Source organism: Medicago sativa, chromosome 8 (assembly GCF_051527215.1).
Source record: "Medicago sativa cultivar Bolivia chromosome 8, Bolivia_mono, whole genome shotgun sequence".
Taxonomy (NCBI): Eukaryota; Viridiplantae; Streptophyta; class Magnoliopsida; order Fabales; family Fabaceae; genus Medicago; species Medicago sativa.
Window position 1 is genome coordinate 68215157 of NC_140756.1, and position 26123 is coordinate 68241279.

The 26123-nt window shown below is 31.8% G+C and overlaps 1 protein-coding gene across 3 annotated transcripts; it reads right to left on the minus strand.

Annotated features, from left to right (window-relative positions):
- Window positions 1-666: 666 nt before the first annotated feature.
- Window positions 667-3829, minus strand: LOC146900863 (putative polyol transporter 6). 3 transcript variants are annotated; one of them, XM_085737866.1, is made up of 2 exons: window positions 3332-3829; window positions 667-1888 (listed from the first exon to the last, which is right to left on the minus strand). In XM_085737866.1, exons 1-2 carry the CDS (start codon window positions 3435-3437, stop codon window positions 747-749), a joined length of 1248 nt encoding a protein of 415 aa, XP_085593992.1. In that variant the 5' UTR covers window positions 3438-3829; the 3' UTR covers window positions 667-746. The 3 variants fall into 3 exon arrangements, with proteins under 3 accessions (XP_085593992.1, XP_085593991.1, XP_085593990.1); XM_085737865.1 differs by having other exon boundaries at window positions 667-1951; XM_085737864.1 differs by having other exon boundaries at window positions 667-2146; window positions 3332-3817.
- Between the last annotated feature and the right edge of the window lie 22294 nt (window positions 3830-26123).

The window sequence follows — 26123 nt, forward strand, 5'->3', positions numbered from 1 at the left end:
ATCAATGAATGATTTATAAATGACAGTTGCGTTGGACTCAAGTACACATTTTTAACATGGTATAAGAATTTTGGTTCAAGATCTATTGGACCGCCTTTTATCAGGTTCCATTATCAAACCACTCATCATTTATATCCATCCATCAAGCTTAATAGTGTAGAGTATAAGTGATATGTTAAAGAGTCTTACATTGAATAAGAGATGACAAGAACAAATGTAGTCATCACCTCACAAACTCATTGGTCTCTACCTAATAGGATACCCGATTTTTTTTTTAAAGAAAAGCTAAACATGAAGATCTATCAACATATGTCATGATCAAATAATAGATGATTTAAACAACAATATATTGGTCCAAATGGTAAGGACTTAAATTTTTTAAGCAAGTTAGATTGACGACTCTTGCGTACAAAGAAAATTCAATTGTGAGGGAGATTCCACTTTATGTGTCCCATAAATTTCTCAAAAGAGATTTTACTTATCGTTAAACAATTGTGAAAACTTAATAATAACATGGTAAAAAAAACAGGATCTGCTTTGAAGTGTGTATATCATGCCACACAAAACAGTAAGGCAAAACAATTGCATCATGAACCATGTTAAAGATACACTAGATTCAAAAAAAGAAATACACAATTCAACATTTTCTAATGTGGAACACACTGCTAACAAAACACAATAACTACTATTTGAATTTAATTCCAAGGTCTATACAACCATGATTTGCTTCATAGAAGTAGAACATACTAGACCTTCTGTATTGGATCCATTTCTATTGCCACATTTTTACCACTTGATTTTTTGGTAAAAACCATCTCCATTTCCTCTAAAGCTTTGCCTTTAGTTTCAGGAAGGAAAAAGTAGAAAAACAACCAAGCTAAAACAGATATACCAGCAAACATGAAAAAACTTCCACCTATTGTGATAGCTTTATAGATTGAAATAAAAGTCATAGAAACAACAGCATTCATGGTCCTATTCACAGCAACTCCAATACTTGCTCCTTGTGCCCTCAACTTCAAAGGAAATATCTCTGAACTATAAACCCAAGTAATAGGCCCAAGCCCAATATTAAAGAAAGCAACATAGGCATACGTTGCGACGATGCTAAGGATCAAGGCCCATAAAACTTTTCCGTTGGATTTATCCACCACGGTCAAGCTAAGGCCCAATAATGTAAGTCCAATAATCATTCCTCCGGTGCTAATTTGCAAAAGTCTTCTTCTACCAAGTTTGTCAAGTAAAAACAAAGCAATTAAAAGAAAAACAATTTTTGTTAAACCTACTCCAATAGTTGCAAGTAAAAGCTTTTCTTTACTTGTAACACCAGCTTTTTTGAAAATTCTTGGACTATATAACATAACAGCTTCAATACCAGTTGCATGTTCGAAAAAATGAATTCCAACCGCAGCAATTAACATCCAACGTACAGAAGGCGTTGGTCTTAAAATCAACTCTTTCCAAACCCCTTCACCTTGGTGAGACTTTTGAGGTAACTTCACAGTTTCATCGTTGCAATTTTCGTCTAAACCAGCAGCGATTTTTATATCCTTGAGACGAAGTTCTGCTTCTTGCGTCGTGTTTGAAACTTGCAATAGAACTTTTTTTGCTTTTCCTAATTGACCTTGCATAACCAACCACCTTGGTGACTCAGGCATTGTTAAAATACAAAACGCTACTACAAATGAAGGCAAAGCTGCAATACCAAGCATTAATCTCCAACCAAGTTTCAAACTCAAATATTTTCCCAAAAAATAGTTTGATATATAACCTAACAAGATTCCAATACCAATACAAAGTTCAGGCAAAGAGGTTAAGAAGCCTCTTGATGAAGCAGAAGAAATTTCAGCTGAATAAACCGGTGCTATCATAAGAGCAAAGCCAACACCTACACCACAAACACATCTTCCAACCATTAAAATCGCGTAGTTTGGACCATACCCCATTAGACCTGCACCAAGGATGAACAATATTGAGGCTAAGAAGATTGTGTAGCGACGTCCAATGTAATCGGAGGTTCTTCCGGCTGTTAAGGATCCTACTAATGCACATAGGTTTAAGATTCCTGCTAGAACCTCTTGTTGTGTGTCGCTGATTCCCAAATCTTCCTTTATGAACAACATTGCTCCACTCATAACACCAGTATCTGAAATTAATCATGTACGTGTAATAGTTAGAGTCAAATATGTCTACCATGTCTGTGTTTTATTTGTGAGAGTCTCCCCCGTCTTAAATAAGCATCGTATTTGATTATTTCACATATATATTAAGAAAAGAAGATACACGAAAGAGTGAAAATAATAATTTTACCAAATTATCATTATTAATTATTGGCGTATTCAAATTCTAATCATCATAAATTCAAAGTAAACAAAATAAATTGAGAATAATATACATAATATTAATTTGAGAGTAAGTTAAAAAAAAAAATTAAAATTGCATTGAAAATTAAATGGAAAAATTATTTTTGAAACAAATTATTTTTTTTCAAACGTGAAACTTCTTTTGGGAAGGAGGGAGTATGTTACTTGATCCCATTTAGGGAAAACCGAAAACAAAAAAATTTGTTCTTACAACAACAACAAAAACATTGATGTTAACTAGAAAAAGTTTGATTTTTTTGAATAAGCAAAATATGTTATCAAGAGTACAATGAGTACGCAAACTAGTTGCATAAAAGATTTCTTTCAATATGCACTTAAACAACAAGGGGATCAAGAAACCGGTCACTAAACTTGAATCCCTCAAAATAAAAACTCAAATTAACTTTCAAGTGATTCGTTCCTTCTTTTATTGTTACCATTATTATGAATGAAATATCATAAGTTTATTTGTGTAAATAAAAAAAAATCGAATCCCTCAAAATAAATTAACTTGAAGAAAAGGTTTTGATATGAAACACAACCTCTATTCAATTTTTTCATTTTAGTTTACCATATAAAGTTCAATTAACCACGTAAAAACAATACCTAGTTACATTCATGTTTTTGTTTCTGATTTTTGTGGTTTGAGTCAAAAAAAATATTTGTGGCTACTTGAATGTTTTGTCTTGAGTAATCCTCCGGTCATTAATATAAGTAAAAAAACTTTTCTTAGGTTCGATGAGTAAGTAAGGTATGGGGTCACCACATACACTAATTGTTAAATGAACCTAAAAATTTTTCGTTTATAATTGTGATCGGAGGAAGTATGTATTTTGACATGTAGAGATAACAAATTAGTGAAAACTACAAAAGAAAAAAAAAATTATTGGAACAATGAATAGTGAAACAATAGCGAAAGTAAATAAAATTAAAAGTGGAAGAGATTAGAGAATGCGATAATTACGTACCATAACCAGAAACAATGGACACCATTGAAGCAACTATGGCACAAGCAAAGGCATATTTGTTGAACGTGTTCGTTTGGTCTTCTTTATCACCTTGATTTGTTATCATGATGATGATGGTTAAAGGCTTTCTTTTCTCTTTCTCTCTAGCTAGAAATTTCAAACCCCTCAACGTGATATCTTTCTATGTATTTCTTTGTTCCAAAACGTGTTTATATAAGAGTATACGTTGAGGTCTAATTGGGTGAATATATAGGTAGAGATACTTTGTTGGGTAGGTTGATTGTACTATACCGAAAACTAAAAGAGACACATAATTGACGGGAGTAATTAAAAGAGAATGATATATTTTTCGAAAAGATCTCAAGAGTGAAATTTAATTAGGCTTAAATTTGTTAAAGGAAAGGGCGTGGTAGGTTAAAGAATCAAAAACCAATTAGGAGTGTTGAGGGTATTCGTTCAAGATTTATATAGATTGCCGATCTTTTTAATTATGATCATTATCTTTTTTTTTTTTTTTTACCAGGTTCTTCTTATGATTATCCTAATCTTTATAGCAACGAATTAGTTTGTAATGTTGAGAGAAATAGCAACGAATTAGTTTGTAATGTTGAGAGAAATCGTCGTTCAAAATAATTATCATATTAATATTTTTTCCTAAAATATAATTATATTATATTAATATTTGGATATCCCTAAAAAAATTAATATTTGGATATTATATGGATAAAGATTGAACACAAAATATTAATTTGGATAAAGATTGAGCACAAAATATATATTTATCACGCTGACAAGGAGACACATAACTTTATTTACTTTACTGCGCTGATAAGGAGACACGTAACTTTACTTAATTATTTGAAAATGTAAATATAGGAATTGAAATTAATTATTATCACATTGAAACTTAAAAGGAAACTAGTTTTTTTTTTGAAGGATAAAAGGAAACTAGTTATTGTACAAAAATTAAAAGGAACTGATTAATTAATTAATTAATTAAGTTTCACCCCTCTTCTTCGGGATGTTTCTCTAGTAGGTGTTCGGTTTGATTGTAGGGTTGTTGTTTAGTGGCATTTTGTCCTCATCTCGTCGATATGGATAGGAAATTAAGTTGGACTGAAAAAACTAAAACTGGGTTGAAACATGAAACATTGACGTAGTTTTCTTTCAAACTTAGGTAGATGCAGACAAAAATTGAAATAAAATTTTAGCCATTGTAAAATACTCCTAGGATAATATAGTAAATGTAAAAAAATGATGATATTCTGTAAAAATAATAATGATAATATAATATAGTAAAGAATCGAGAGCTGACTATAATAATGATAATATAGTAAATAATAATGATAATAACAATTAACCTTTTTTAAAAAAGAATTAAGTAGCACTTTTTTATATTCAGTTTTATATATATTTTTGCCATTAAAAAAATAAACACTTTTAAAAAAATTAAGTCACGCATTTCTTTGTAGGTTTTATTAGGTTCTCATTTTCTTGTTTTTTCACCTGTTTTTCTTGGTTCATGGATCCTATCAAGAAATCACATATCAGTGATTCAAAACAACCTGAATAAATTTATGTCTAGCATTTGTATTCGAGAACTTTAAGATTCTGGCCTATAGTTCAAGCATGCAAACCAGGGAGGAACCCTTTGCAGGGGCTTTAGGCATTCCTTTGGTTCTTGATGTGACGACTATAAAGAGGATTTTTTAATCAGATAATTGATTCTTTTAAAACAAGTATCAGACTCCAAAAACTCATGCAAGTTTAGTAATTGTGCACATATAGGTTGTTGCTAAGCCCTCTGCATAGGTTGTTCAAGTCGAGAAGGCTGTTAAAGCCACACCTAGACCCTAGTAATCGCGGAGGTTAGTAAAGCCTAAACAATGATCGTTTCACCTAAAAATCGAATTCAGGTTCTCTCAAACAATTGGTCATGTGGAAAAACTCATTAATCACACGAGCTAAATTGCAACCCACATAGGTTGGTGGTGTTAACTTGAGACATTGAAGTGTGTTCCTCTTTAAAATCTGAGATTCGATTCTACTCATACCAATTAGAGCTAGTTATTCTTAAAAAAAAAAAAACATATCTCACAATTTGCTTTTTGCGGAAGAAATTCAAATTTGTGTTTCGATCACCCTGTAGTAAACTCGTCACTGAGAAGATAAGCTAACAAACTAAAATAAAATTATGAGTAAATTATAGTTCCCTCCCCTAAGAGAAGCTTGAATTACACTCTCATCTCGTCTTATGTTAAAATATACACTCCCCTCCCTTGAAAAGTTAAACTTATACCCCCTCTCCCCTATAAGATGCTTGAATTACAACTCCCTCATTTAATAATTAAATATGCACTACACTTTAATCTATTTTAACATAAATAAATATTTTTATGATATATACTAATTTAAACAACCATTTAACAAAAATAAATTCATTTCATCAACATAAATTCATTTTTTTTATTAAATTCAAATATTTTGCTATTAATTTTGTATTTTATTGTATAAAGATAACTTTTAAATAACCATACTTTATTGTCTTTAGTAATTTTTCACACATTTTAATTTTATTTTGGGTTGTTTCATATTTTATTATAAGGTTTAAAACTATATGTTAATGAAATTGTGAATAAAAAATAGCGAAAAATATGTATTCAAATTTTGATTATATTAAAATAGACCCACAATACAATTTTTTTCGAAGTGTGTTAGATTTTTTTTTTGCTAGATTATTAGAAATAAAAAAAAATTATTGAGGGTGTAAAGTGTAGATTTTAACATGAAATGGGAGGGGAATGTAATTCAAGCTTCTCTTAGAGGAGGAGAGTGAAATATTTTCTAATATGTTTCGAATAAGAGGGGAGGAGAGTGTATTTTTAACATAAGAGGGGAGAGGAGTGTAATTCAAACATCTTTGAGGAAAGAGGAGTGTAATTTACTCTAAAATTACTCCCTTCGATCCTATTTATAAGAGAAAGTTAGGTCAACAAAAATTAATGTATTTGGACTAAATTTTTAACTAGATACATCAATTTTTGTTGATCCAAATGTCTCTTGTAAATAGAACCAGAGAGAGTATTAGATAACATTAATGGTTATCTTTTTGACAGAAAATTAACTGTTAATTTTGGAAAAAAAAATAGTAATGGTTTTGAAAGAAAGAAAATGAATAGTTAAATTAGATAATTCATGTAAATGAAATTAAAAGATATATTCCATCAATATTTTTTAATCAATATTAAATACTATTTTATATCTATGCAATATTTATGTTACTTAAGATATTTTATAATATATTCATAAACTAAAATTAAAATTAGATAATATAACATAATTTATTATTACTAGCGTTCAGATGGACACGAACATTAGTTTTTATCAAATTTTGATTAAATTTATTTTGATTTTGATCAAAATTATTGGTATAGATATTTTTCCCTTTCATATTGTAACAAACTATAATTTTTTTTTCAATGAGACCAATAATATACCAAATAGGCAAATATAATATAAATTTTTATATTTTTAAATGAAGTCAACAATGTAGCTTTCTTATTGTTTAAGGGTATAATGGAAAGTGAATAAGTACATGGTTTTAGATTGACTTTTTCACTTTCCATTATATCCTTTTTGGATCAATATCAAATTATCTCTCTCTCTCTCTCTCTCTCTCTCTCTCTCTCTCTCTCTCTCTCTATCTATCTATCTATACACACACACACACACACACACACACACACACACACATATTTATGTGTGTTAAAAAGTCACACATCGATTAAGAGATGACCTGAATAAAGTGTTTAAATGTGGGAGCAGTCCTCATCTCACAAGCCGTTTTGTGAGGTTATGTTAGGCTCAATCACAAATTCTAATATGATATTAGAGTCTTCTACAAGATCTATTGGACCACTTGCTATCATATTTTTGCGAATGGGTCGCTCATCATTTATATTCATGCACCATGTTTCATAGTGCTAGTCACTCACTAATATTATTAGCAAAATTAGTGAGTGAAGCTAATAATATAAAGCCTAAAAACTAATGATAATAAATCAATATTATTCTCTTTAACTCCTCCATCTCTAACAAGTTGGTCCTAATTTTCTCTCTTTAAGTTCTCTCTTCTATTTTTTTTACTGAGGGGTGGTTTTGGATCAACTTTGACCTGAAACAACTAATCTTCATCTTTTTCTCTCTATTAAAATCTAAATAAGTGATTTTTATATAGATCTAGTTTTTTCTTCTTCGTTATTTTGTATCGGAGGCATGTGTATTCCGAACACTTTAATTTTATCATATTATTTGTACGTATTTTGTCGTTGTGTATTATTAACTTGAATGTTATATGTTTGTTCGCAAATTTATCTTTTACGCTTTTAATATATTGAATGATATGTTCTCTATCAATTTGAATGAATGAATATCGTTTTATTTTTTGTCAAAAAATAATATTATTTAAATTAAAATAATAAGTCTGAGGAAAAGAATGTGAAGCTTAAATCAACTGTTATAATTGCAGCATCCGGGTGGGGCATGTTAGAAGCCAAATACATACAAAGATTGGATTGCTACTTATCTCTCTTATCATGATCACCAAAGAGACTTTAGTATCTAAAACAAAACTCAAAATATTTATAACTTCCATTTCAAGGTGTGAATGCTAATGGAGTATTTACTATACATTGTTTCGATTTTAGTCAAAAAATACATATGATTTATTTGGAACCACATTTAGTGGCGATAATGCCAACACTTTATTGCTTCAGCATGAGTCATCACTATCGACTCTCCACCCATTTGCTTAGTCATGAACTTCAGCTAGTATGCATATTCTTCTCAAACACATTTGGTGACAACGATGGTTACATAATCTTCTAATTTAAAATAAATAAATAAAAATCGGCGATTTATTATACACAAATATTTATCATTTTATCACAAGAAAAAACCATTCTTTTTTCTTTCTTCATTAAACATGAAAAACTATTCTAAAATAATGTATGAATTTAATAATTAGACAACATAATCTGGTGATTGAACTCAAATAATTAATGAGTTTCGGCTAATAACAAATCGTTTGAGAGAATCAAAATTTAAATGTTGATTAAAAGAATTTACAGCCAGACTTTATTGTACTCCCTATTGAGCTACAAATCATTAGAACTCATCTCCCTCTGAAACTGAAACGTTAGGACCAAAACAATAAGTTTACACCGTTCATATACAAATGTTTTAGTTACATATTCATCTGATTATATCTAATCATATCTTATTGTTATATTATATTACAAAGTCATTGTTTGAATAACTCCACAAACGTACATTGTGAAATATGAGATTTATTTATTTTACTTAAATGGTGAAATATGATCGAGTAGTTGTGTAAAGTCTCTTACATTTTATCAATCAATCGTGTAATTACACCACTATCACAATACCTTATATTGACTTGTTGAGGTTGAAAGCTAATGAATTGATGTCCAGATTGAGGTTCAAAGCTAATGGATTGATGTTCGGTATTCTGCAATATCTACCTTGAAACACAAAGTAGGATAATTACTTTCTAGAGAAATGCCGGTAACGCTATCTATAATACTCACTCTCTTATTGGATGAAGTTCATGTGAGTCTTATAATTTTATGTGGGATCCATTTCTAAAATATGATTATCACAAAAATTTTATTCAATAAAAAAGTGAGTGTTAGAAAAAGAGTGTTGTTCATAACACTCCTCTATCTTCTAATATCAAACTTTTAAAATTTAAAGTGAATTCATGGTCTATCAAAATTCTAGATGAAATTTAAATTTGAATTAAATTTTCAAATATCATATTGATAGGTTACCGCAAGTGCACAGTTCTATCGAGTGGTAAAATTATCGATCCACAGGGATTTAAAGTAATTACCAATCTAATTTTTAGTTTTGATTAACTGAAAAATAATAATTTGATTTAAGCAATGATTGTTTTTTTTATCATAATGTCAAATCCTAGACATTCCCTATCTATTTCTATATTCTATAATGAATTCATTTCGAAGGACAAGTGTTCTTTGGTATTTCATGTTTCATCTCGGAATACATGAATGTATATCAACAATAATCAAGACTATTTTCACGGTTGATTATCATTGAGAGCCTTTGAGTGCAACCTTATTGTTCCAAGATTCACAAAAATATTCACATGTTTTATTTATCTTGTCTAATCTCATTTGATTCAATATCAAATTTCACATCTCGGTTCTTCGTTTGATATTTGATATATGATTAAATAACAATATCAAACTTCACTTCTCGGTTTTTCGTTTGATATTTGTTATAAAATTTAACAAGATGAGAATAGATTAGGAAATGAATTCTTATAAAATAGATTTTAGACTTAGGTTGATTATGATTCAATCATTAGATTATTCCAACAATCATGAGACTAGAAAAGTTTACTCACTCATGATCATGGTAAACAAGAGATTAAAATATAAAGACATAAAAATAGATGACTGAAAATTTAAAGAACAGAAAAGTAAAGAATAAGAATGTAAAAAATATAAAAGTAAAGAACAAAAACTTAATCAAAATGTTAGAACTTTGATTTCCACTTTATACCAAGATTACAAGTGTCTAAGATGCCCTTTTGGCTGGGATCTGAGGCATATTTATAGTTCAAAACCCCAGAGAATATATTACAAACGAGTTACTAGTTAATAACTAAAGAATTCTAAGAGTTTGTAACAACTATTTCTAATTGCATAGGGTGCACGGTCGTCCTCTGAGGGCACACATTGTGTTTGCCTTCAAAAGTTGTTGAAATTTTGCTGGCTGGAAGGGCGCACAACCGTGCTTGTGAAGCGCACACTCGTGCGTGTTGGCACAGTGCTCTTGCGCACGACCTGAAGAAAGAGGTGCACGATCGCGCTGCTGCTTTATGGCTTTTTGTTGATTTTTCTCTCTCATTCTTGACTCTTTATCCTTGCTATTTATCCATGTACATTGCTCTTCATATTTTTTTATTTTGAAAACAAAAATTAATGCTTTGTAGTAAAATAAATCTAAAATAAAACTAAAACAACTTAAATTTTATTGAATTTCAATGCTAAACACATCATAAACTATGACTTATCATATATTTTTAAATATATTGCATTTTTTTTATTTTGCTACTGACTTAGTGGCCTACACATACTCAAATAAATGCACACACACGAGAAGGGGGAATGTGTAGGTTTGAACCTGGGATTTCACATGAAACATCCTTACAACAAAACCACTTGAGCTATATGAGTTGAACTATATATAGCTCAAGTTCATATCTCCTCAGGAAGTCAGCCCGTGAACCAAACAAGTCTAACTATATATAGCTTAAGTTATATATAGCTTAAGTTGAGCTCATTTAGTTAACGAACTTAATTTTCAGCTCAATGAGCTGAATTTGGACCACTAATGAAACATCCTTACAATCAAACGAGTCGAACTATATATAGCACATGTTCAACTCATTTAGTTAACAAACTTAATTTCCAGCTCAAATTCAAGTCATTTAGTAGGTCTCGGTTCATTGTCAGCTCTACTAATGGTTAATGCACATTTATCATGTAGTCTTAATAGTTATTTAGGGTTAATAATCATGTTTAGGTTTTACAAACTTGCACCAAGGGTAAGATAGGAAATTTCCGTCATAGTATAGGTAAAATGGTAAATGTTGAAGAGAAATCATGATCAAAAAGGAAGCGGAAATTTATAAAATAAAATAAAAAGATTCTCTTTCCATGGATAATTACAAATTTGACATGAATCATTGAAAGTATTGTTTACCTCTTGAAGTGTAGAATAATTTAGATCACAACAAAGCAACGTAGCAGTGCAATGCCTCTACACATCCACATGAACATATCTCCTCTAGTTCCCGGTGCTAGCCAAGCGATCACAGGTTCAGAGAGAACTAGGATTTAGTTTGCAATTTAGGGTTTCTATTTTGTGGTACACAAATTCTGCACAAGTGAGTTCTATCTATAGACCCACTTATACGCACCATAGTCTATGGTGTCCTGCCCCACTTAAAATGCATCGTACATTACAGTGTACTGCATTTTGTAATTTAATTAATAAATCCTATTTACAAACCCTAGGACTAATGGTGTTTGTAGTAGTGAAAAGTATCCTAGATTCCTAGGTTGTTATTTTCGACTGCCTCTAATGGTGTTCGAATTAAGGTTTTGGAATGGATGATATATGATCAAGATTAGAGATGAAAATTTGAGCATTATTGGTCCATCCAACTACTACGACCATAGGACCTTGCAATAGGAAGGTTGTTGCAATCTCTAATTTTTTTACTAGTTCAATCTTCCCGTTACTTGTACAGGCTACATGCAGGTCGTAACCTCTTATGTTTTCAGTTTTAGGTCATTAGTTTTTAACCCTGATCTTATTCTTGACTTAGCATGGTACCCTATGGTGTTCAATTATCTTGTAAACTATTAATACGTATTTATGATATAAGGAGGGTTTAAGGAGAAATTTGAGTGATTAGTAAAGTGTGATTCAATAGTATTTATGTTGTAAGTTATGTTAGGAGCTTCTTCAATCAAAGTTGCAATGAGCTAAGTTTCTTAGAAGCAGGGTGATGAAGAGAAACAAACATGTTTCTTATCACATATTCTGTTATGTCTGGAGCAGAAGTACCCATATATATTATGAATAATGAAACATGGCAAGTAGACAATGGTGAAGACATCGATTGTTGGTGCGATCCTTGGCGCGTATAACTTCTCAGTCATGCTCTCAACATTCCACATCCCCTAAACGATGTTTTCTACTCCAAAGTGAAGCTTTTAATTCAGAATTTTAGGTGGAGTGTCCCTCAAGTCATCTTGCAAGCTTATCTTAATCTTACTTTACAGCAAAAGATAGACAAACTTTCAATTCCTTTCATTTACAAAGAGGATAGGATTATTTGGCAAAGCTCTCTTGATGGTAATCTTTCTTTTAAAGATGCATATCTCTTTCATTGCTCTCTTGGTCAAAACATTAGCTGGGATAAGTGAATTTGGCATGCTGCAATCCCTCCTTCCAAATCTTTGTTGCTTTAGAGAATCTTGATGGGCATGCTACCTTATGATAATAATTTGTTTAAGAGAGGTTGTCAAATTCCTTCTATATGTGGTTCTAGTGTTGAATCTTAACACCATTTATTCCTTGATTGCATCTTTTGCTAAGAATATTTGGAATTGGTTCAACAATTCCATTAGTTCAATCTCTAACTTCTCCAACTTTTAAGATGTTCTTAATATGGGTAATAGAATTTGGTCCCCTCAGTGCAGGTTGGTTATTTTAGATGCCATTATAAGTTGCTTCAACACAATATGGTATTATAGGAATCAAAGAAGAGTATCTAATAGAGCTATCAATCCTTCTTCTTCTATTAATCTTATAATGTCATTATAAGTTGACTTCTAATTCTTCCATTTATGATATAGTCACCATAAAGCACTTTAATTTGAAGATCAATCCTCCTAAGCCTCACATATTCAAGGAAGTCATTTGGGATCCGCCAATTTTCGAATGAATTAAATGCAAATTTGATGGTGCTTTTGTGGTGGTTTGTTAAGAAATGCTAACTCAATTTTTTTGGGTACATTTCTAGTTAACTTAGGCATCTCCACAGCCCTTGATTTCGAGTTAATTGGGGCAATGCTCGCAATTGAAATTGCTAATAAAAAAGTTGGAGCTACTTTTGGCTAGAAAGTGATTCTAAGCTAATTTTCTTGGCCTTCAAGTCTTCTAAAATTGTTCCTTGGCATATGAGAAATAGGAAGGATAATTGCATGCATATGTTAAGCTCTATGTCCTTTATGGTTACTCATGTCTATAAGGAAGAAAATCACTATTCAGACAGTTTGCCAATCTTGGTTTATCAGTGGAATCATTTACCATCTCAAATTAGGGTAACTTTTGCTAGAAATAGACTTAGTTTACCTAATTTTAGTTTTGGTTTTGGTTTTTGTCACCCCTCTTTATCTTGTATATTTTCCCTTTTTATAATATTTCAGGGGTTGCAGCTTCTGCAACAATCATCCTATTATTTTTTTAAATAATTAAATAATTTTAAAAATAAAAAAAATCTATTGAAAATAAAGATTAAAAAATGAAAATTAATCAAATATTTTTAACAAATTAAATATATTTTGTCTCAAAGTAGTTTTCTCATAAATTAAATATAATTTTGTCACATGTGATGGCTCAATCCTTTATCATACGTGTAATTTTCTTAACATTGGTGTTTTTTCACATTATATGATGTAGCTACTCTTTTCTCTTTGCTTCTCTCTATCACCCCTTGAGCAGGGGAAACAAAGTTGTTTAGTTATAAAATTTCATTTTAGCTTATTAAAAAAAAAATGTCATATTAGTAACTAAATCATCACTTATTTTATCAAATGTTTTTTTAACAATTTACCTAGTATTTATTATCAAATATTATATGCTTTCTAATTTTTTACATGTACACATCAAATACATGATAAGATAAGACATTATTATGCTTGTATCCTTTTATAATCTTTTCCAACTCTCTTATCAATCTCTTTTTTTTATCATAACCATCAAACGATCCATTATATGATAAATTATGATTATGCTAAAAGATATTAAATTTATTTATGATTTTCATTTTGACTCACAATGAACTATTTTTACATTTAAGTTCCTTAACTCTACTTTTATAAGCCAAATTCATCCCTTTTATTAGTTTTGGTAAATAAAAAAAACACAATGTACAAATATGGCAAAATTGACTTGTGACTTGCCAAAACCATCTCCTTCATCTTCTTCAATTTATTTTCTTCCATCTTATTTTCTCGCGTCTATAACTAATTCTTGAAGAAACCTTATCTTCTTTTACTTGTTCTTCTTCATCTCTCTCCTCTTCACTTCACCTGCATGCAGTACTCTTCAAGTTCAGAAAGACGAAACAACAATGCTGTGAGGTGATATATTTTGTCTACAAAGTTCATCACCATAAGCTTTGGGAGCTTGTTTTTAATGTGTAAAGTCATAAGGATTCATGGGGGTGGTGGTTATTTTATTTGGAGTAGTACTACTTAAAGATAAGCCTAGAACAAGGATATTAATGCAACAACAATTAATTATGGAACTAAAATAAAATATAGGGTTAAATATGTTTTTGGTCCCTATAAAATTGCGACCTTCTAAGTTTAGTCCTTACTTAATTTTAATAGCTTTTTTAATCCCTACAAAAAAAAAAATTACTTATAATTTTAGTCCCTGCTAAAATAAATTTTGTTTAATTATCCTTAAACTCTTAAATTTTTTAACGATTTTTTTTTATACAAGTTTAGAACACTATGAAAGGTTCATTTACTAAAATCTATAATTTTTTAACATGAAATAAATTAAATATGAATTTTTTAAAACGACAAAAGTTTAAGATATAAGTAACAAAAATATGGACGTAGAAATCAAATTTTTGCGATATTTTTTTCGGAGGACCTTTTAATAACGTTCTTAACACGCCTGTAAAAAATTGTTGAAAAACTTAAGAGTTTAAGCATAAATTAAACAAATTTGGATTGAGTAAGGACTAATATTGAGTGCAGAAATTTTTTGTAGGGATTAAAAATGCTATTAAAATTAAGTAAGGACTAAACTTACAAGGTCGCAATTTTGTAGGGACCAAAAACATAATTAACCCTAAAATATATACATAAGTTAAGAGACTAAATATCCAAATTAACCTATTAACATGAAATGTTTATTAAAACAAAGTTTTTTAATAAAGGTAAATTCACCAAATAAAGAAGACAATATATGTCTACAAATTCTAGTTCAATTGGTAAAAAATGTCGAAATTTTTAAATCGGACACCATCATCAAGGTTTAAACCTCATCACCTTCACTTAAATATGTAAATTTATAATGACTTTGTCATTTCATCTATCTAAAAAAGACAATATATATTGATTTATGTAAAGGAATACCAAGTTTTGTTATTAAATTTTTTTATTCTAATTTTACCCTTCATTTCAACTACTATTTTATTTAAAACTTTATACTTTTTTACCTAATAAAATAAATGACTTTAATCTTGATTTCAAATTTATATCAAATAATTGAAAATATGACATATATTGATTAATTCTTTTTTTTTCTTCTATTTTTTGACTAAGATTAAATATTGTTCTTGAGATGTATTCTGGCATGTGATTGTGAGAGAATGCAAAAGAACCTGTCTTAGATGAAGCGTTCAACCATATTCAATTATGAGGTCACAGCCTCACAAGCTGCAGATGCAATTATATTTGTGGGCTACTTAGCACTGTATCAAGGCTCATTGAAAGAGACCTTATCTTTTTGTAGAGCCATTAATAATGGTCCTTTGAACTATATTGCATATAGTATATTTTTTGAGGGGAAACTATTGCATATATATGGCCACCAAATATTATCTCACCATATTTTCTGTAACAAGCAACTCTCAAATAGCAGTTCCACACTCTTGATTCGTGAAAAAGTGAATTTATCTTACTATATTCCACAATTAACTGAATCTAATTACATTTTATTTTAAATTTTAGTTGTGAAAAAAAAATGAATTAATTTAAATGTTAGCAAGGGTTGACTTAACTAGTTAACCTTTTTGTTCATGGCACTTGGGTTTTAATTTAAGAATCATATGTTGATGATATGTTGATAGCAACTTTACATGCCGACGTCCATATAATTTATTAACCATTGACATTTATTTTGAATTTATAATCAAGAGAATATTTCTTGACTCTAGACTTTCTTTATCACCACAACAACACATCAAAAATAAATGAAGTTGAGGTTATCCCAAAATATTCTCAAACACAACTAGTGTGAGACTATATTGCGCACTTATCAACCAATATTGTTTATACGAGAAGTGTTATAAACAATCTATTTTTAACTGTTTCTCTAATATTTACCTTCTTATTTACGTGAAATTCATGTTTGTCCCACATTTAGAAAATGATCGTGTATAAATTGGTGAGATTTACGAGTTTCAATCAATAAAAAAATAAATGTTATAGAGAGTGTTAAAAAAAGAGCGTCCAGAGCATTTCTCTCATCTCTATTCATCACATGTTGTTTTTTATCGCATGTTTTTTGCAAGTGATATTTCATATATGTTGTCGATTTGGTTAATGATTCTATGTTCGTGGTCAATAGTACATATGACATTATTTCGAATTTGATTTCTTACTCTGTGCTCTATGCCTTATCAATCCCCAATTTTTCATGAAAAAATAAAATCTGAATTTGGGATGTGAGTATAAGCTCAATAAACAATTGATTTTGAAGAACTTTTTTTAAGATTTTTTTTTTTTGAAGATATGTCATATTGACTTAAGAAACCGAAGAATTTTGGTTAAGTTTCTTTGGATTAATTGCTTGTTGAAAATTACAGCCTAACACGATGAGGGGATATCATTCAATTCTCATTACATTTTGCAAAAGAAGAATGGATACCCTTAGACGGCAGGTCAAGGAGATGCTGAGCACCCAAAGGCCGACAACAAACAAAATAATGGTTTCATATTTGAAATTGACTTATTTCAATAAGTTATTATTTTTGTAAGCAAAAACTGTTAGAACTTGGGTTGGGATGTTCCAAAACTTAAACAAAGAAGATGATGATGAAAATAATTCGAATTTTATGAAGTGATTTTAAAGTTGGTAAAAATACCAAACTTTATATTAAATTTGCCTCCACCATTCTACGATTATTGGATACATGATGATACCGACAAATTCTCTTCACAATATTTTAGAAGAGAATTGCACGCTCTCTTCAAGTTTATCTTTCAAAAATATTCTTATGAAAAATATTGGGTTAAATATGTTTTTGGTCCCTATAAATATGTAAACTTTTCGTTTTAGTCCCTCTAAAATTTTCCTTCAACTTTTAGTCCCTATAAAATTTTCAATCTTCACTTTTGGTCCCTCTTTTAAAGTAAACTCATATGTAGAATTCATATTATTTAATAAAATTTTCCAGAAAAATTCAAAATATTATAAGAATCACTCCAAAAAAAAATTCAGAATTTTTTAACAAAACATGAATTTAATATGAATTTTTATTTTGTTTACGGTTAAAAATTCATATTTAATTTGTGTTTTGTTAAAAAATTCTAATTTTTTTTTAGGAATTTTTTTTCGAATATTTTACACATTTCTGCACAACTTCATTAAAAAATACAAAATTTAAATTAAAAATAGGGACCAAAAGTAGTGATTGAAAATTTTATAGGGACTAAAAGTTGAAGGAAAATTTTAGAGGGACCAAAACGAAAAGTTGACATATTTATAGGGACCAAAAACATATTTAACCCAAAAATATTTTCATCATGTACCACTACAAGTCTACAACAATTTAAGCTACATCCTCTAAAAAAAACAATTTAAGCTACATGGAGGTGACAATTACATTCATTGATCTAACATTTATCAAATTCCTTCATTCTTCGATTCATCTAATTCATCCACAAGATATAAAATGAATTTGTGTATTAGATGAATCCATCTATTTTATAGTATGGATGAATCACATTCTATCCATTTATTTATTTTTAATCCAATGGTCGGCCTCCATTATTCTCCACAAGTTTCTTATTTTATTTCTTTTTTTGGGAATTTTGAAAATGAATTTTAAAAATTAAAATAAATAGTGAATATGGGCTTAACCTCAAGGTCCATCTTGTTGAAAAGGAGAAAAATTATGGGTCTATCTTAAAAAGAAAAGAAAATTGTTCTTCTCCCTTTCATTTTTACTCACTTTCACCCCAAAATTCCCTAATTAACCCCAGCGTAAGTTGGGTGAAACTTAAAGTTAGAGAGAGAGAGAGAGAGAGGCTCTGCCTTCTCCCTAGGTTTTCCCTCAGCTTATGTTCCGCCCCTCTATATCATTGGAGACCTCCCCCCCTTCGCAATGGAGGTTTTCCCCTCTGCAATAGAGGCTTCCCCTTCCAATCAGAAGGTTCATTTTGTTACTTGCTGCAACCTTATTCCCACCACCATCCATATTTCAATTTGGCTACCACACCCACCATCACTCCTCCTGTTGCTACCAACCCATATCCACCAGATCCCTTCATCAACAACATTATTGAGAGGCTCTCTCTATTGCTCTCGGTACCCACTAAGAAACTCATATCTGTATCTGAACCATTCCTCTGAGGTACCTGATAAGTGTTTAAAAGTGATATATTTCATATAGGAGTTTAGGCATTTTAGTGACTTGTTTTGCAAGATTCTCTATGGAAAACTCCAATTATTGTGTAAATATGTCATTTATGCTTTTGAGCCTTATTCCACCCTTTTTGTGCAGGAAAATACAAGCAAGGAGCAAGAAACGTCAAAATTCAATTTTATACGCCATTAGCGTGTCCTACGCTATTAACGTGATGAGGAAATGCCCAAGTCCAGAGAGGTACGCCATTGGCGCACCTGGGGCGTGGATCTGGATCACTCCTGAAGAATACGCTATTAGCGTATACTGAGCTATTAGCGTACAAGCTCCCGAGAGCTACGCCATTGGCGCACCTGGAGCGTAGCTGGTCATGAAGAAACACGCTATTAGCGTGGGTTACGCTATAAGCGTAGAAGCTCCAGAGGACCACGCTATTAGCGTAGCTGAAGCGTAGAAGCAGGGCAAGGCCAACGTGGCACAAGCCCATTGGCCAGATTATAGGCCGACTTACCACGCTATTAGCGTATCTTGCGCTATTGGCGTAGGTACAAAAACACAGGCCATTTAAATAGCATTCTTACCTCTCTTTTAGGTCATTCACTATTCCATTGATATTTTTATACATTCTAAGAGAGAGGTCAGAGCTATTTCCAAGAGAGAAACACAAAGCAAGTGATTAAGGAGTAGATTCAACCCTAGATTCATTGAGACATCAAGGATCTTGGCATGGAATCTTCATCTTTCCTTCATTCCTTGCATTAGTTTACATGTCTATGTGTAACTATCACCTTCTTTGTAGTATTGAGGTAACAATCAAGCTATTATGTAATCTTTTGATCTTTTAATATGTAAGGTTCTAGCTTAATGATTCAATATTGTTGTTATTCTTGCTTATAATGTTTTCAAAGAGATTCAAGATGATTTGGACACGAACTCTTGAATCTAGAACTAGAATAACAATCTATCTTATGTTATATCACTCTTGACAAGTTTGTAAACCTTTGATAATTACTTTTAATCAAGATTTTAATGCTTTCGGATACTTAATCAGGCTGGACACGGTCGATTAAGTTATCCGATCGACTTTGTTATCGTTTAAGGGATTTGGACACGAATGTTTAAACGCTAACTTAGAAATGATTGTAATAATATTGGTTATAAAGCTGGAGTCTGTTAATCGATCGAGAGATTGCTGCTGTTATGCTTGCTCGTTATCTTATACCGCAAGCGAAATAGTTCGATCTCTTCTCGTTTTTACTTTTGTCATCTATGGATATAGTGTTACAAACAAACATTTTATAAATGATACCTTAATGTCAAAGATTGTGAACACGCTTATGATATACCGCAACTCCCTGTGGAAAACGATCCTATATATACTCACGTGTACATAGTTATATGACATGTAGAAAACCTACATCAAAATGGCGCCGTTGCCGGGGAGTAGCATATTTTATATTATAAGTTTTGAAACAATTTTGTCATGTTAAGTTAATTTTGCACAAAATTCTTTCATGCATATACTTATACACTTATATCATTCATTATTTTTGATGCTAACCACCTGGTATAGTCTTGGTAAACTTTGTATATGCGAGGTACCGTTTCTAAAGAAGACCTTCAATTTGATCCAGAAATAGAGAAAACTGCTAGGTTACTTAAGAAGCAAGCAAAGGAAGCTAAGAGATTAGCCAGGCTGGCTCAGCCGGGATCATCTAGTTCTATTCACTCTCCTTCGGGTTCGGTTCAGACACTTACTCCGGGTGGTTCTCTACACACAACTCCACCATTATCACCGGAAAGGGAAACTATTGTAACTATGGCTAATGAAGATGAGAATGCTCTTCCAAGTTGGGTTAGTCCAAGAAGGCTTGCTAACCTTGGTAATCAAAATGCCAAGCAAGTCGAGTTGAAATCGGGGTTGATAAATTTGATAACTCAGAATCAATTCACTGGAATGGATCATGAAGACCCTTACAAGCATCTCACAAATTTCTATGTTACCGCCGGTACTCTTGGTATGAAGGAGGATGAGGAAGAACTAATGTTTTGCAAATTATTTCCTCACTCTTTGATTGGTAAGGCTAAGGAATGGTACTTAGATCAACCTACTTCTTTGATGAAAGATTGGCCTGCATTGGAGAAAATGTTTCAAGAGAGGTTCTTTCCGGAGGATAGACATCTTGAAGCTAAAACATCACTCACAACTTTTTCTCAAGGCCAAAGTGAGTCTTTATGTGATGCTTGGGAGCGATACAAATCTTTGCTTAGGAGCTGTCCTAAACATGGTTATGATAGCCAGATGCAAATTGTTTTATCTTGGTTTTCGGGTGTCAAACATTGATTACGTTTGAACCTTTTTAACCGGTGATATCTCATTTTTTCTTGGGAAGGGAAAAAATAAGCAAAACCCTTGAGAATCGAGGTCCGGGAGTTGTTTTCGCTACGGGAAGGTGTTAGGCACCCATAACGACTATAGTATCCTATAGGAACCGTCTTTACTTTCTACGCGCGCACTTTATTTTTAAATGCTATTTGAAAGTGATATTAAGCCTAAAGGCTTTCTAAATGAAGAATTGGAGGGAGAAGAATGTGTTTGGATTTTTATTTTATTTGAATTGAAGGAATTTTGATTCCTTGCCTACGTACCCGTTTAAGGGATCAAATCCACCGTAGTTCTCTTCCAAAAATGTTTTTGTTTTTGTTGGTTGATTTTAAGTTTGAAAATTGGAGTTTGAAGAATAAGAGAGAGGCCTCAAGGGCATGAGATTGTAAAAAGGTGGGGTTTGATTAGTTATTTTGAGAAAGGAAGTCAAAGTTTGATTAAAGTTCATTAAGGATTTTATTTAAGAAAATAAAGGGAAAATTCAATGGGATTTTGATCCCAAGGTTTCTTTGGAAAATTATTTGAATGAGGTTATTCAAGTTTTTTGGAAAATTGATTTTTCTAAGTGTAAATCCTAAGCATTCATCTAAACATACAATCCTAAACATACATCTAAACATGCATATTCTAGCCATACATCTAAAGTGGGGTGTGTGCATGTGTCGGTGCTTGTGTCGGTGTACATTATTAGAGTCCATTGTCCTTTACATATGCCCTAGTTTACATTCTATGGTCTTGCAAGATTTTAACATCGCATGAAAGTAAAGTACAAAAGTTCCTAAGTTTTTACATTCTAATTTTTGCATGAAAGTTAAAGTGTAAGAAAATAAAAGTCAAGAATGTGAGATGGAAGATGAGATATGAAATGAAAGGGTATGTATGAAATATGAAATGAAAGGGTTAGTATCACAAGATGCAATAGGATAAAGAAATAAGGCAAGAAAGTGTTAAACAAAAGTGGTAAAATCAACAAGAATAAAGTGTTAAAATATACTAAAAGTTTACCATAACTTCTCAATATCCACATGACCTATAATTCTCTCATCATAGCACTTTTCAAGAGACTTTATTGCAGCCACAATGTGGTAATTATAGGCACATATTCAATCCAAGAGTTATGACACACTTTTAAGCACATTTCACACTCTATTTTCACAAACAATTATTTACATGGCTTGTAAAACAAGTAACTATCCACAACACATTGACATTCAGTAGAGACACATTAAATGCAGGTATAAGCTCATCACAAATTCACATATCGCAAAACAATAGCATGTGCCAAGAATTAGAATCAAGATCATGCAAAAATCTCACAAAAAATTAGCAAAAAGTAACACAAAATCACAAGAAAATTCCACATATATTTTTACCAATTTTTTAACATGCCAAAATGTTATGAGAAACAATTTTCAAGTATCAAAAATAATTGCAAGAGAGTTCACAAGTTTTTGGAAGTTTTTAACAAGATTTTAACAAAAAATGAAAAAAGAATTGAATTAACAAAGAACAAATTATTTCCTCATAGCTTTGATCGATGTTTAACATGTGAACACATCAAGGTTCATCAAAAATATCAAGAAAATCATTGGACAATTTTTAGGAATTTTTTTTAAAGGCTTTTGGCATCACAGGGGTGTAATTAGCAAGAAATTAACTAAAACGTACAGAAAAGGGGGGTGTAAACAGCATACTGGAAAAAAAGAAGGCATTTTGGGCTGCAGGATGGGACCAAGGAAAGTTGGACCGGTTCAGGAACGGGTCGGTTCAACCGAACCGGTCCAACAAGAATAGCATACTAGCTGCGCTGCTGCTCTCCCTCTCCTTTCATTCATTCTTTTTTTTTTCACCAAAAACATGTTCATGCTCAAAGTTCCCACAACACATAGATCCAAACATTCAAATTCAGCACTTTTGAAAACAAATTCTTGAACGAAAATCACAACAAGGAAAGGATTAACATGGTTACCTCTTACACAAATTGGAGAATACTTCTTGCTTGCTTTGCCGGTTCTTCCTTCTTCTTCGTATGGTCCGATTCGTTCTCCTTCCCCTTTCACGAACAAGAAGCCACGCGAATTCTTTCTTCTCTTTCCGGTTCGCTTCTCTTCAAATCTGTTCGGACTTGTTGTAGTTGGTACTATTCGAATCCGACGAGTTTGAATGAACGTGGTGTGGTGTTTGTGAGAGGAAAACGAAATTGAATTTGTTGTGATTTGAGGTGTTTGAGTATAAATCTGAGTGTTATTAATCGTTTTTGGATTAATTTGTGAATTGGTGATGAATTTGTGGAGGTTTGAGGTTGTAGAGGATGAAGGTTGTGGTGGTTTATGGTTGTTGGAGAGAGGTTGAAGATGAAGTTGAGGTGGTTATGGAGGATGAGAAAGTTTGTTATGGTGGAGGAAGTGGTGGTTATGGATGATGAGAAAGTTTGTTATGGTGGAGGAAGAAGAAGGTTGGTACGGTTAGGGAGAAGAGGGAAAAGGAAGAAATTGATTTTTTTATGATTTTTGTGTAAATGATTGAATGTGTGGACTTTGACCTTGACTTGGACTTATTTATAGATGACATGGTAAGCTTTGGGCCAATTGGAGTGGGACATGTGGCACTGGACTCTAACAAACTTTTGTGGACTAATAGCATTTGGACACGTGGCACTTGGACTTAACACACCTAAAAGGGATTAAAATGCAAATAACAAAAATGCAAGGACAAATATGAAAATTAAAACTAAAATTGAATTGAAAAAGTAAATTGAAAATTAACGTAAAGCGAGACGATTAAAAACAACACAGCAGATTAAAATGAATCAGAAATATTATGTGAAATGACCAAAACGCCCCTAGGGACTAAAATGACTCGAAACGACTCAAATGCAATTTTAAAATGATTTTTTTAACAAGGGATTAAAGCAAGAACTTATGCAGGCAAAATTAAAAGACTCAGAGACAATTTTTAGAATTTAGACAGAGCTTTATCACTTGAAAAGACTAAAATGCCCCTAGGGGCAAAACTGACTCAAAATGACTTCAAATGCAATTTTTGAAATGGATTTTGCCATAGAATTGAAATGAAGACTCACTCAAACTATTTGAAAGGACTCAAACCATCTTTTAAAGACTGAAAGAAATTTAAACATAGGAAATGACTAAAATACCCTTCTATGTAAATTTTGCAAGTAATATTGAAATAGGAAACAGAGAAAGATGCAATTGATCAGAGACATATCAAATGGCTTGAAATGCAAGAAAAGAAGAATTGAGTTAGTATTTTTAGGTCCAAAATTAGGGTATAACAGCTGCCCCTATTTAAGTTTCTTTGTCCGGAGAGTCAAGAGACGAAGTCTTAGAGTTGACGGGACGAAGATACTTAAATATTAACATTTGCACTGCTTTTGGACATAAAAATACGTTTTCAGATTTTCAAAAACATGAATGCCATGCAATACTTTGATTATGAATGCAAGACGGACAACTGGAGCCTTATGGAGCATGCCGTGTCACTGGGGATCCAGGTGGACATTGACAGGGTAGACAAACCAGGGGATGGAAAATAGGGTACAAGCTGTTCTTTGGATCGAACTAGCCACTTGACCAAGGAATGCAAAACGAGAGATAGGTATAAGTTGTTCTTGGGATCGAACTTGGCACTTGACCGGAAACATTGACATATAGGCGGATACAAGCTGTTCTTTGGATCGAACTTGACACTTGATTGAAAATACAAACAGATAGGCAGGCACAAACTGTTCTTTGGATCGAACTGGCTGTTTGGCTGGAGATATAGACAAAAGGGTAGATACAAACTGTTCTTTGGATCGAACTTGCCGCTGGATCATCACTACATCATGTAAGTAGGTGCAAACTGTTCTTTAGATCGAACTTGTCGTTTGACTGATAACAAAGCATAACCTGGGTACAAACTGTTCTTTGGATCGAACTTGTCGTTTGTCCGGAAGTACAGGTATATAAGCGGGTACAAGTTGTTCTTTGGATCGAACTAGGCACTTGACCAGTAACAAGATATGAATTGGAAATTGAATCTAGAAAGATACCCATTGAGGGTAAATTGTCATTGACTTGATTTGAAGATAGACATGACCATTTTTGTTGGCCCAAAAGCAAATTGAGAGTGAATTGACACTGATTTGAATTGAATTGAAAGTTGACATTGAAAGAGAGATTGAGAATTGAGATTGATTAGAGACATAGACATAGACATTGGATTTGGAGAGTTGAAATTGACATTGAGATTGGATTGAAAATTGAGATTGAATTGAATTTGACATTTGAAATTGGATTGAAGGTTGAAATTGGATTGAATTTGACAATTGAAATTGGAATTGAATTGAAACTGAAATTGAAATTGGATTGAGTTGAAATTGAGGTTTGAGAGTTGAGATTGCATCGAATTTGAGATTTGAAATGATTTGAAATTGAGATTGGGGAGTTGAGATTGGAATTGAGATTGAGATTTGAAATTGCATCGAATTTGACAGTTGAAATTGAATTGAATTGAAATTGAGATTTGAATTGAAATTGGAAATTGAATTGAGTTGGAATGTTGGAATTGAAATTGTGACTGAAATTGGGGATTGAAATTGAATTCGATAGTTGAAATTTGGATTGAATTGAAATTGAGCTTGGATTGAAATTGGAAATTGAATCGAGTTAGAAGTCGGAATTGGGTTGAATTGAAAAGGGAGATTGAATTGAAATTGGAAGTGGAAACTGATTTAGATTGAAAGTTGAAATTGGAAATGCAATATGTATGCATGGTATAACAAGATTCTTGAATGTATGAGCACATAAAATGCATGATTATGCATGTATGAATGCTTGAAATGCATGATTGGTTTGTAACTTGACAAAGAAGTTCCACAGAGGCAGACGAAACGTTGGAAGATTGGGCACGTAGTGGCTCGCGCTGCAACATATTCACAGGGAAATCCTCTTTGGAGAGATCGTCGTTTAAAGACGTATCAAAACCATGGCTGAGGGCAATAAAACTTGTAAAGGAGGGACCCTTGGAAAGTTCTTGGATACAGGTCGCCGTTGCTAGGCGTGTCAGTGCTGGGTAAACATTGGATGTTCGCACCTGTGGTCAATGCTTTTCATATCATTTTCATTCTTTCATTTTTCAATCCCATTTTTGCCTGAACCGTCCTTTCG